This window comes from Clavelina lepadiformis, chromosome 1, assembly GCF_947623445.1.
Source record: "Clavelina lepadiformis chromosome 1, kaClaLepa1.1, whole genome shotgun sequence".
In the NCBI taxonomy this organism is placed as follows: Eukaryota; Metazoa; Chordata; class Ascidiacea; order Aplousobranchia; family Clavelinidae; genus Clavelina; species Clavelina lepadiformis.
In genome coordinates, this window is record NC_135240.1 from 22200651 (window position 1) to 22214641 (window position 13991).

Consider the following 13991-nt stretch of genomic DNA (forward strand, 5'->3'; position numbering starts at 1 on the left):
GAATAGCAAATTGTTTCAAGGCAACATGATATATGCATTGAAACAATTATTTGAAAGCTTTTGTTTTAGGTTTTGCATCATTCAATCAAGGTTATAATAACAACCACAACAAATCGTAACTCCACTCAAGTCATTTCAGACAACTCACTTATATCAAATTTAGTCATTTTAGAATGTGACCTTGGTCATTATTAGCGAATACCACGAATCTCGACACACCCTGATCTCGGTAGCCTTTCTTGGTACTGACCTCAGCATACCCCGGCACATGATTACTCTTTTTTTTCCTTCTCGAACTATAGATTCTGTACTGCTGTAAGGCAAGCTATTTCTTGTCATGTCCAAGCTGACTGTAGGCTCAGAAGGATCATAATAACTTTGTTAAAAAAGACAGTAATTATGTATTATTTTACAAATTACAGTGCATTGCAATAAATAGGAGAATATCTGCAGACGGTATGAAAGACGCTAAATAAACCTTTTCATGATTTTTTAACTTATTAATATTTTTTCTTGATTTTTTTTTATTGTACTTTATATTCTTTTTCATAATTTACGAGTGGCAATTAATTGACTAACTGTTTGACAAAAAAGATATTTCTTATGCAGCAACTCAATTTGTAACTAAAACGTATGTTTAAAAAAATCTAATACACTATAGAATGGTAGGAAATAAATTATTGCAAGTGTTTTTAATATCAGTCATAATGTTACCAGTATTAACTACTGAGAATTACATATTCATAGTATTCAATATTTTATAAATTGTAGTGCTTGTAAAATATGCCGGATATTATTGTATGAAATTCCAACAGCAAAGGTAACAATATCTTAATTCTTAGAATGAAATACATACCAATGCTCATTCTAATACATCACAAAGACTGAAAACCACGCAATCATCTTGGAATGCATTCTTCACTACAAAATGATGTCGTGGCACAGGGAAAAATTTAACTATCTAATTTTTGCATTTTTAGTATTTGTATCCAAGCATCATTTAGTGCTTGTAGGTGGCAATATACTTTGCATAAGTTTAAAGTTAAAATTGAACGCTGATGATGTTTCGATGTCATGTTTTATTAATTTTGGTACATACAATCAGTTTAACTTATTTACATGCAGTTTTGCGTTTTGAAATGCTAAGCGGATGCACATTAAATTTTGACTGTTACCCAATGTTTTGGACAGCATGCCGTAATAATTGGTCATGGCTCATGACTGTTATGTGTTTTATTTTGATCTTCTTGGTCTGAGGTTTGGGCTACATTAAACTTGGCAATCAAGGTATAATGGTGATATTACCACGAAGTTTATATATTACCGACAAAGTTACCTATTAACCACTTTTATACTACATAAGAAAACCATGTTAATGTATATATCTATCTATTGATATACAGTACTAGAATAACCTTATTCCATAAGCAAATCAAGATTCAAGACATACAAGAACATTAAAAAATATTAAACTTGGTTAACTATTTCTATATTTTGGGTTAAATTTCATGGTTAGGTTAGTTTTAACTAAATTTATAAATTACCACTTTCAAAAGCAACTATTATGTGTTTTGGATTATTCCTGCAATGGGATTACATATGAACCTTATGTGACTACTGAGAAACTTTAAGAGCCTTTTTTGACGTGTTCTACCTGAAACAGGATGTTGCGCTGTTAAAGGTTTCAAAATGTTTTAATCCTGTTTGTAGCGTGTAGACATTGGCACTTGGTTTAATATTGTTTGGTTTGTTCCATTAACTACATATCATACTTATTCAATTATTTTGTTTAATCCATTTAAAATCCCAGCTTTTCTTTATAGAAACTCAAGTTGTTTTAACTGTTTGATATTGATATTGTTCATTGTTGTAAGTCTACATAGGTAGGATTTAAGCTTGAAAAGAAAGCATCACCTGAATAATTTCAATAGAGGTGACGTTGACTTCAAATCTATTGTCACATCACTGTCAACTTCTTCAAAGAGATCTTGGACAAAGTAATCACTTAATGCTATAAGAAAGGTTATGCTGTTAGACCAATAAGCTTTGTTAACATGTAACAGGACTAACAGCATAAAAGTGTTGTCTGTATTGGCGATTGCGTAACGTTTGTCTTATGTAATTTCAATCAATATTTTGTGTCCCTATCGACTGACTAATTTTGAATGAGGAAATTTGGACTGGGAGATTATTTTTATGGAAAGTAATGCGTATTGCGGAATGAACGAGAGGTTTTGGATCTGTCGTGTTAAGGTGTTACCGGTACGCAAAAAACAATCTTTTCTTTCGCTTAGAACAAAACTTAACATTTCTAGCAGGTAAGCTAAAAATAGTGCGGGTGACCGGGCAACAATGCGTAGTTCTTGTTGTTGTCGAAAACAATTTTTCTTCAGCAAGTAAAATACTTTAAGCTCTCGAGTTTCGTTTTATTTTATCTGACGTGTTTCGTTATCGGCGATGCATGGAGTGTAAAATAAACAAAAGTATATCGCGCGCCACCAGACTAGATAAAACTTTGAAATGTTGCAAGTAAGCTTGGACGGTATTTTCCCCTCTTTTATCGATCTTCAGATCAAGTGCTGCCCATATGGTGTATTTCAGAGCATAAATAATTCATCTCCGTTCGGCCGATGGTTGGAAATTCCACTTCGCTGGCTGACGACGTCCTTTAATCTATAGTTCTGAACGAGTTTAAGCGCAGTGGTCAGTTATGAAAATGGACGTTACAGAAAGCTATTTATTAGTAGTTTACGCGTTTAATCGTCGCCGGTGGTAATTCGTTGGTGATTGTATTCAGTTGTGATCCAGATGACGTATGTAATTTGATCGCGTTTTTGCCGTATATCCGATGATTATTACTTGGGCGTGTTCGGAATTTTTTTTTGTACAACTAAAGGTCAACTTTTTCACTGTCCTTTGACGTACTAACCGCAACGTGCGTACGTAGAACAGGACGTTAGCAGACATTTTTTTAATCAGGTATAACCGGGATATTACCATGGAACAGAGGAAACTTATGGCAATTTTCGGGATTGTTTGGTCTTGGCTAAAACTTTATGTTTTCCAGCTGACGTCAATTATGGTCACGAGCTACAGTTTTCGTGATAATTTTGTTTTTGTAAGCTGTGCTAACGTCAGTTTAAGTGTGACTAACAAGACGTTGTAGGAGAGATTATGAATTTGTATGTTTTTTAGCCAGTTGTTATTTGAGATCTAGATTGTTTGAAAACTTGCAACTTTGTTAGGCAGCAGTAGTCAGTAACGGAGTAAGTTAGCTTCTCTTAAACATTTGAACATTCAGTAGCAAACTGCCCATCCATGGCATCAAGCTGTAGCATTGTTAGGCAACATAATGGGAAGGCTTTTGACGCTAGAGCGTATTTACTTATTCCTATGGCGTCGTAAATTGCTCCTCCGAAGGAAAAGTAACCGTAAGCAAACATGGTACAACCCACAGAGCAAAGTTATGTGACGTATGGACAAATAACACAGAACGGTTCAATGAAAGGCATTTTCTATCGCTTCGAAGTCCTAACTATTCATTACTTGACAACTGCTCCAGCAACCGAACATACCAACCGAAGTCACGACTTAACAAATAAGAAAAACAATGAAAATGTAATTGATTTTACCGCATTTATTACATTGTAAATTATAATTAGCGGTCCGCAGCCAATCACATTTTGTTACGTCACTTGAGCATCAGCGTCAATTTGTTCGATCACTTATTTTTGTTGTAATTATGTTCCGAATATGAGTGGAGAAGTACCAAATGCTTGTTTAAAATTTTTTTGGTTTTGCTTTTTTTCCTAATATTATGAACTCTGTTTGTGTTAACGAAACAATAGCCAGCCGTGTGACCCTTTACACGTCCGATATTCTTAAACCGCTATTTTGGTTGCTTTAGTCGTTTATATTTATGATTTAAATTAAAGTAAAGTTGTCCTACGACGCACGGTTAAGTTGATTAAGTTCGGAATTCCTCAGGTGCTAAAGCAAGTGTTTTGATGTTTTCAAAATAGTACTGTATAGATACATCAGTTTATTGGGAAAATATTATGTTGTTACCACGTTTTCTCCTGATAAAAATCACCGTCGTGAGCATTTAAGTCGGAAAAATAACAGATTGAGCATCGATTTTTCTTGCTTGTGACGTATTTTAATTATCTTTCCCAATTTCGCGTAAATGTAGATTGACTCTGTTCATTTGTACCCTGACTGGTTCATTTGGGTCCATCAGTAAATCCTTCCCGAAACTTTGGTGGTTGGTTACGCTGAATGTAGAAACCAATGCTGGAAAACGACAGGTGCTTCTCATGTTCTGCAGGAAAGATAACTTTGAGAAATTGTAACGAATAGCTTACAATGCTGGAGGAATTATACCGAGTTCATAATACCCGCGTTATCGAAAGTCGTATTACGTCTCAAGTTAATGAGCAAATCACGGGCCTTAAAAAGACACGCGGTTTAACACCTGCGTAGGATGAGGTGTGTGTTAAATCTCAATTAATCGACGTCCGATCATCTCGTCTACGCTTGTATTCATAATGCAGCATAGGCGCATAGCGCAATATAAAGCCATCAGCGAACAATAACCGGATATAGTCTGTTTGTTACTGCTCTATTGTTATTGCTGAAATCCCATGAAGATTCACGCTTGTTATAGTTAGTTGTACCTAATTGCACTGCAAATGGATTAAGTTTAAGTTTTGCGATTTAAGTCCCCACTTGTTGTGTTTTCATAGATTTAAGTGAAACTAATATGCATTAAATTGCAAATGTATAGAAAATGCAAGCGATATAAAAGGCCCCTTGCTCATGTTCAACAATAAACTTAGGACATTAACTTATGAACAAGCAAGAGTTTAGACTTTTTAAACAGTATGCTAGCACTAGCAGACAGTAAATCAGTGTTAAGGTTTCTATCTTGTGCGCGTTTAATGGAGAAGTGCTGTGACAGAGTGACGCGGCTTCTAAATTATTGATGTGCTTGGTACACGCCTTGGCCTCCAATAACCGAAGATTACTGCCGCAATTAGCTTTATGTGTACTTTCCCAAAGATCTCATTCCTAATTACAAGTCACAAACTGTAATTAATTATCAGCAAGCATTTTCGTATTTCCTTTCGTCTCTTTTTCTAATATGAATTCCAAGTTCAAGTGTGTGTGTTACTGGAGAGCAATACTAAAAAATTGCCGGTGAAACCTGCGATTAGACTACTTTTCTGCTGCCAGTTTAAGACGTCAGAGTGCAAAAAAGGCACGCAGTACGCTTCATACATGGCCAGTTAACCACTTACCAAACACTGGAAATAACCGAGATGCAAATGATGCAAGCGATCATGCAAGAAAGGTTGATGTCTTAGCAACATCGGATGGCAGCTTTGAAGAAAGATTAGCATTACGATACGGATTTCGAATTTCTATTGAGCCGTGAAATACGCTGTTCTGTACATTTTGGCATTATCAAGACCTAAACGAGTTTACAGATAAATTTTTTTCTGCCAAATCGATTTATCAATTACGCTAGGGCACTTTCATTTAGACTCGGAAAGTATAGCAATCGGCGATATTGCGTGCCTGTGTATGTGTAGGTTCGACTCTTTCCTTTATCGATTAATCAATACCCTGATGGTTCCGTATTTGCATCGCTTTGTATGATGCCCTGCAGTTTCAGCTTGAAGTATGTTTTTTACGATCTCATGTTCTTTTGCCAAACGCCCGCAGGCAATGTCAAAAAGTTGAGTGTGTTTTCATGGGCTATTAAACATTTTTATCTAAAGCCTTACGTGGTTTAAGATCGAGTTAATGCAGATATGGGTTGTACTGTACAGGAAGAATTTTTACTTTTCTGTATGATTGAGACAGTTAATGAATAGTTTTGCTGTTGTTTTTGTATATGTGCTATAATTGCAAGCAAAGCGATACACGCAAGCTACGCATATATCTTCAAGAAACACTAAACAATTATTACAGATGTAAGATTTGCGGTGAGCGGTTATGATTTGTGTTATATAAATAAGACATCAAATGATCAACCAATTCAGTGTTAACCTAACAGTCTAAAGTTTGCATTTCAACCTATTAATTTATTCACTATTCTCGTGCCCTTTATGTGGGGAACAAATACTAGCGCGAGGCGTTATAGTTACAGGAAACACTTACCTTTTAAATATCAGGATTACTTCCTCAATAAAAAATATTCATTACCGTAATACACTAGATATTAGAGCTTTAGTTTTTCAGTTGTAGAAATTCGGCATACTGCGATAGCGTAGGGGCTAAAGCTGTCAGTTCTATCCATTTAATTCAGGTAGTTTTGGATTTATGTAACATACTGCTTATGTGTGCTTATAAACGCCTGCTCCAGGTTTAGGGTGATATTCATGGTAAAGCGAATTAACGTCTGCTAAGGATGCATTGTGTTTGCTTAACTGTTCTCTAGGATTACGATAAAACTATTGATATAGATCTTATATGAAGGGCTTATACGAACTATGTTACAACATGTTTTTGTTTCTTTTAAGACATAGGTTGAACGTTATAATTTAAGAGCTTTTAAAGGCAGAAGACCACCAAAACTACAAATTTGTACTTAGCAGCCCATTGTGAGGTTGGGAATTTCGGTTTTGGTAATGGAAAATTTTAATTATTCGGTCAGGGATAATTTTTGGCGTAGGCCGTAGTTCCTGTTTTTAAAGAGTCATGCTTGCATTAGCAGAAAGAATTTAGCGTGTATTCATTTGAGGTCAAGCGATTGTACAAAGCATTATTGAAATTGTTTGTCTTTCGCAACAGCTTGTGCGTGCACTCTCTACTTTTAAAGGTTTGATGTAATAGAAGCGACCGTGGCTACGTTATATGAATAAAAATGTATTTTTCTGTTTTTCGTGAACAACAGTCGTATAACGTATACATTTACAACAGGTTTAGGTAACTTGTATAAGAACAGAAACAGAGTATTTTGCGCCGGCACATCGTAAGCTAAAAGTGTCGTGTAGGTTCCAGAGCCTCAAGGAAGAAGCATGGCTGGTCTGAGGAAGATGATAAAAAGAGCCGATGAAGCCGCATCACCCTCGCCGGTTTCGGATCCGACCACGACCACCAAGGGCTCGTTACTCCAAAATGCGGGAAATGTAATGAAAGACACGGTCACAGACATTTATAATAAACGTGAGGATTTGTTTTGACTGTTATACGTTTTCGAGCTGTTGCGTCCGTATTTGTGATCGACGATTTTAAACAAAAACTCTAGGGCAGCTCTTAGAGTTTCAAAATGCTTAGAATGGGCATTTTTGTACACTACAAATGCTTTTGCTATTTTTGCTTCAGTTAATTTTTGGAATAAAGCGGATGCTTTTTTTCTCGGGCAAATGGTCTTGTCGTCTTAGGTTTGCGTGCATGTAGATCGAAACACAGGTTAGACCTAATATCTGTTGTAACACTACTTTTCAGTGCCGCCGTGGGCGTGGATTTTAATTGCTGTCGCTGCCGGTCTGCTTCTGCTGTGCATTTTGTATTGCTGTTGCAAGCGTTGTTGTTGCAAGAAGAAAAAGAAAAAGCAGGACAAGAAAGGATTAAAGAATGCGATTGACTTGAAATCGGTGAAAAAGCTAGGAAACAGTTACAAAGAAAAGGTTAGTTGTCTGCTTTTGACATTACTGCAGTAGTATAGTGTAACTTACGTCGTCAAAGACCGATTAGATTAACCTCGGTAATGTTTAAAGTTCAGTATTTAAACGTTAGTATAAACATATTACGTCGATAAGGTCTTAGATTATAGTTTTCACTGGTAAGTGGTTATTAATTATAGTTTCAAGCTGGCATCTGCATCATTCTAATTTTGATGATATATATAGTTCAAATTAGTTGTTTACGTTACAACTGTGTTTTGCAGCTGTGTTTTACCTATAGCAATTAAGCTACTTAGCTTTATGTTTAAGAATCCGTCAATTTGTTTTGACGGTACCATGTTTTAGGATGTTTGGTACAAAATTTGTCTTTGGTGTCATGCCATTATTTAAAAGCTTCGCTCGGCACCATCCGGCATTTGTAACCATTTGGCTTTTGTGTTGACAACCTTTGTACTCGACCAAATTTATTGATTGAAAAATTCAATAAACTAGATGGTTTAAATTCTACTTCAGGGGCAAAGCTAGGCAAGTAAGACAATCTTTTCGGAAAGTTGTCTCGTGACTGCCTCTTTCACGGGCTTTCATCGTTTCAGTCTTCCGTGACCTTGTCATGGTTATTTAGTTACAACGTTTAGTTTACATCTCCCTTAAGGGCATATTCCTTTAAATATGAACAAGTTGGTAACGAAGTAAATAATAAGATGAGTTGGTCAGAAAAGCGTGTACTTCGGAAATTCTCTTTAATTGAATTCACTTAAACTGATTAGTTATAGCGAACTAACTCGTTTGTTCTATTCGTTTTCTGAAGCGACGGTACCTTATACAAACATTTAACTGTATCATTGATGCGATAACAACATTCCAGAAGTGATTTGAGAAAAATTTCCGTTTTCTATCATAAACGCCTCCAAATGTTTGTGTAGCAACAAGCACCGCATTTAGGTCATGTATATGGCTACCGCTGATGATTCAATACTAAACATCTGCTTTCTCGTTTCAAAATGAATCACTTGCGCATCATAATCATAACCAATACGTTACATAACAACATGTCGTCGTACCAAGCCACGGATGATTTTACCGTGCAAGTACGACGAAGTGAAAGGTAAATAACAGAAACAGGAGATACATCTTCGACCCAAATATATTGCCTCCTACCATGCTCTCAAATAGCGGATTGGATTTTATCTGCTGGATGTAGGAGCTAAAAGCTCATTACGCCGGTTCAAAACTTGCATTACATTGTTCAGATTGAGATTAAATTTGAACTTGACCTAGGTCCAGCCAGAGATCGATGAACTGGACAATGGGACCGAGAAACAGGAGGAAGAAGAAAAGAAGCTTGGAAAACTTCAGTTTTCGCTCGATTACGACTTTCAACAAAATAATGTAAGTGTGCTCTACAAATATAGGAATAACAGCTCGAAAAAAGGAAATTGTTTTGCTTTGAACATCTGTAAGTTTCATGGATGGGCACTAGACAAGTCAGGCAACGACTGAGTAACGATGATGCAGATTTTGTGGAATTACCTAATTATGATTTATACTAATCTATGTAGTTACCATTATAGGTTTCATTAATGAGCTATCAGCATACAAAAATCTATGTTTCTTTCTAGCTTGCTGTCGGAGTAATTCAAGCGGCTGATCTTCCTGGTATGGATATATCTGGAACATCAGATCCGTATGTCAAGGTAACTCGTAACGTGTTTTGTAGGATCTTCATGTAATGTCCCAACGCCATAACAAGTGCTAAGTACTGGGATCACTTATAGGCTTGCGTGGTAATGGCTCGCGTGTTACAGCGCCAGGTGTCAGTTGTTAGACGCCACTGCAAACAAAACGTTGTTTAACTTTCCATTGTATCTTAATCGTTTCGCTTTGTTCAAAGGTCTACGTGCTTCCAGACAAGAAAAAGAAACACGAAACTAAGGTTCACCGCAAAACTCTCAATCCAGTTTTTAACGAAACCTTCAACTTCAAGGTAACTTCACCCCTCTTTGTTGTCGAATAGATTTCGGACGAGCTCCAAATAGCATTGACTGAAAGTAATCACTTTTTGTGCCTGACTTTCCGCTAATCGCATTAGCGGAATTTTCCACAACCACGTAGTTAAAAATCTCGTTTCGGGGTCTTTAATACGATAGAGATGCTTCCATGTAGTTATTGTTTGAGCAAATATTCAGCTTTTCGTGCTATGACAACCTTGTGTGGTTGAGACACTTGAAATGTCACATAACATAGCTGGACACCCAAATACAAAGAAAACTGTGTCCAAGCGTTTCTTAATACATTAATAAGTATATTGAGATAACTTCAACAGGTTCCGTTCAATGAAATCGGTGGTAAAACGTTGATATTTGCAATCTACGATTTTGATCGGTTCTCTCGCCATGACATCATAGGCGAGGTCAGAATCCCCATGAGTCACGTTGATCTTGGCGCAGTCACGGAGGAATGGAGGGATTTAGTCAGCGCAGAAAACGACAAGGAAAACGTGAGTGTTAATTTTCCTTCCTTCTGTTACAGTATTGATTTAACAGAAAGGTATAGGACGCCAGTTTATCTTTCCAAGCTGACGGTTTTTTATAGAATTCACCTTGTTTTCTATCGGATAAATTTACATCCGACTGATAAAAAATTTGGGAGGTTTAAAAATTGCGAATTTTTTTATGGTTTTGTTTATGTAGAAATATGTGGCTCAAGCTCGATGGCTTTGTTCTATAATAATGCTAGTCGAAGTTACGAGCGTATTAGTCGGCTTTGTACAGTATGGAAATAAAGATCAGTAAAGAAACTTTTGTGTACTCGAGAGATAAGTGTTTTATCAAAATAACCAGAGACCTTGCACAAATGCACTTGATTCTATAGCCATGTTGATTTTGTAATTTTCGCCAAGACAAGTCAGGCCTCTTTCTTTGGATGGAGGCCCTGTTGAGTATCGGGTAGTTGCCTGTGTTTACGACACACAAACAAATCACCCTTGACCGTTATTATTGAGGTTATTCTGCACTAAACTTTACCCTGCTTTGTTTAGGAAAAGTTGGGAGATATTTGTTTTTCGTTGCGTTACGTTCCCACCTCCGGCAAGCTGACGGTGGTCGTCTTGGAGGCGAAAAATCTCAAAAAGATGGATGTTGGAGGATTATCTGATCCCTACGTGAAGATCACGCTGATGCAGGTAACTTCTTATCTTTGTTAATGGAGTGAGCAACCTGCGGCCAACTTGACCAAAACAGCAGTAAAACTATTAGTTAGTCAGTTTACTTACCCACGTTGAATTTCCTGTAAAAATGCAGGGCGGGAAGCGATTGAAGAAAAAGAAAACTACGATAAAGAAAAATACTTTGAATCCTTACTTCAACGAATCTTTTAGTTTTGAAGTTCCCTTCGAAATGGTTCAGGTACGTTCAGTGGCCTTTCCTCCTTCCCAAGCCATTCCAAAACAGAAAATTGCTAAATTCGTAATCTGTTAAAAGTCATACAAAGATTTGTCTCCTTGTGTATATGCGATTTGGCTTTTAATGGAAGGTATAGCAATTTGACGTCTAACATGTTATTGCTTACGTTTGCAAATATACCTGCTGATTCCACACTCAACTTGCACAAGAATTGAGCGTTGATTTTCCTGTTTGTCCATTCACAGAAAGTATCTCTCATCATCAGCGTGTTCGACTACGATCGAATGGGAAAGAATGACGTCATCGGAAAGCTAATGTTAGGCTGCAATGCTTCTGGCACGGAATTACGTCATTGGTCGGACATGCTTGCCTCGCCGAGACGACCAATCGCCCAATGGCACACTTTGCAAAACGGAGAGGACTAAGAAGGCTGACGTAGCTTCATGACGTCATCAGACTTTTTCGATGACGTCAAGCGTCATAGTGGACCACTTTATAATAGTTAGTTGATGTTCGCAGGGTCGGAAAAAGTTTAGTTGTTTCTTTTTATTTTAATCAGTTTGATACAAAGACCAGCAATACTGGGCCTTGGAGTGAATTCCAACGCAATTTGAAGGTTGCGGTCCTGAAGGGATGCAAAACAATCAATCAAACTTTTCAATTGGTTCCGTCACCGATCGATAGACCTAAAAGGTGTGGGCGCGTCCCAACAAACGCCGTAATTCGAATAGCTTAGATGAAGCTATTTCCCTTCGGCTAGCACTTCGTAACGCATCGTTCAATTCTGTAATTCGGCCCTGGCTCTCAGATCGTGGTTCATGAGTTTTGTTTAACTAGTATTTTTTTAGCTGTCGCGACTAAGTTTTTTGTCGTTAACTGCTGTTCAGTATTACGTGCAATCGTGTATTCAATATTATTGCCGTTGTTTTATTGTAGTTAACTTTCTTTTGTTCTTCTCTACATTCCGAATTTTATGTGGTTTATCCGAATCACCGTCCCATAGGCGTCGTATCCGTGGGTTTCGGTTGTCCGTACTGTAATTTAGCTGTTACTGTAGCTAGTCAAATCGCACGGTTAATTCTGCTTGTAGAACACTCGAATACTTAACATGTGTTGCGTTATTTGGTTACTAAAAGTTCTGCTCAGTGTTTTATTCGGTCGATACCACTAGTGCCGACTAGTAGCGGCATTTTTCTAAACCCATACACGTAAGAACAAACAAAAATTCTTCCTTTACCTTGGGTAAAGTTTTTGGCCCCTTCAAACAGGTAACGTTGTCTTGGGTATGTTTTTTCTTTGCACAACTGATTTATACGGTTTAATACGTGCTAGTGCAAGTTGTAATTGTCTTAAAATAATATGCATCGAAAATTGCTAGAAAGTCCCCTAATTAATGCATGACTGTTGAATCTTGAGCTGAGTTGAATCTTGTTCTAACCGGTCTGTTTAGTTGTTCGCTTGCCCTGTACATACTGTTGTTGTGAGCGTAGCGTAGATGGACGTCAGTTACTTGAATCTGTTCCCGTAGTTTCGTAATAGTTCATCATCTTTCATTTTAGCGCACGTCACACGCTATCCAACTCATAAGTGCTTGAAGCTCGATTCGGTGCAGTGACGCAATATCCTTTGTGACATGAAACAGGCGTTTTGTCCCAAGATTCCGATAAAGAACGGATTATACACCGCCCCGTAACCGAACTCTGGCTCCTTGTAGTGTCGTAATTAATATAAACTTTTGTGTTGTTTAATCATGATTCGACTTTGCACATTAAACCGAAAGTTTTGGATGCGTTGCGGTTGCTTGTGACCGTTTTAAGCACCAGACTGCGGATATTTGTAGCTACTGTACATACCTGTGTTGTGTGTTTAGTTATTTTGGGTAATGAGTCCTGTGCGATGGAATATGTTGGGCGTTCAAACATCCGAATAGCAAGTTCAATGTGCGTTGTTAATTTTTTGCTTAATTAAATAGTACGTTGTTGTTTCTGTAATTTTCGTTTTTGGTGGAATAGATGCATCTTTGTGCCATAAAAATTGCAGTAATCTAACATATCGATCTTGTACTTTGGATGGTGCATGAAACAACTTAAGCTATTTGGTACACAACCTGCATTTGCATTTGTTTTGGGTACATGGGAGCAAATTTTATAACGTCACATACATGCCTGTTTTTATGCGTTGAAGCGTCCACCATTTTTGATGTTTTTCGAAGTTTATTTGTATGTTCCAGTCAGTACCATACTATGTGCAGTACATTGATGCAGTTACAACACATGAAACGTGAATGCTGTTATCGAACGAAATTGTCCAACAGAATTTCGTCTTTAACACATGTTTCATTGTGTCTCCTCCATCCGTATTTTGTATTTCTTAGTAGATGAGATCCAGGTTTTCGGTACAAACTCCAACCTTTAACTGAAACATTTTGTATGCGTTGACGTATAACATGTAACGTTTACATCTTGATGGTAAATTGTTATCATATACTTCTTCATTATTTATCCCCGTGGTTGGCAAAATGAGTAAGTTCGATTTTGTTCAACTTTATCAAGTTTGGAATAACTGGGAATGTAATTTGAGTCTTCACTGTCCTTGGGTTTAGTGTGTCTGGCGGCATCTATATCGGAGATGACTTAAAATGGCCGAAAGATTTCCGGAATTTCGCACCTATCTGCCCTTTTATTCCGTCTTTTTTTGTGATTTAACTTTTGTAAATAATATTTTTCGCACTTCGTCAACCATTAATATTTGTTGCAATTCGTGTTGTTTAACGTTGTTTTTATGTATTCTTGAACGTCAATGCGACTTAATACATAAGTCAATTTAGAAATTTATTCATAGCGTGGATGAGAACAATTTTAAGGTCCAGCCTTTTCTGTTGGAAAGTGCTAGTTAGTGTTAGAGTTTATTCAGAGAGTACTGGCATTTAATATCCAACAGCTCTAAGACAAAGTGG

General features: G+C 37.1%; 1 protein-coding gene across 2 annotated transcripts; it reads left to right on the top strand.

Annotated features, from left to right (window-relative positions):
* The first annotated feature begins 1869 nt into the window (after nucleotides 1–1869).
* Nucleotides 1870–13869, top strand: LOC143452799 (synaptotagmin-1-like). Of its 2 annotated transcripts, XM_076953919.1 has the most exons (10): nucleotides 1870–1997; nucleotides 7002–7173; nucleotides 7456–7637; nucleotides 8913–9023; nucleotides 9254–9328; nucleotides 9526–9618; nucleotides 9958–10131; nucleotides 10672–10815; nucleotides 10934–11038; nucleotides 11281–13869. In XM_076953919.1, exons 2-10 carry the CDS (start codon nucleotides 7026–7028, stop codon nucleotides 11458–11460), a joined length of 1212 nt encoding a protein of 403 aa, XP_076810034.1. In that variant the 5' UTR covers nucleotides 1870–1997; nucleotides 7002–7025; the 3' UTR covers nucleotides 11461–13869. The 2 variants fall into 2 exon arrangements, with proteins under 2 accessions (XP_076810034.1, XP_076810025.1); XM_076953910.1 differs by lacking the exon at nucleotides 1870–1997 and having other exon boundaries at nucleotides 6900–7173.
* The last annotated feature ends 122 nt before the right edge of the window (nucleotides 13870–13991 follow it).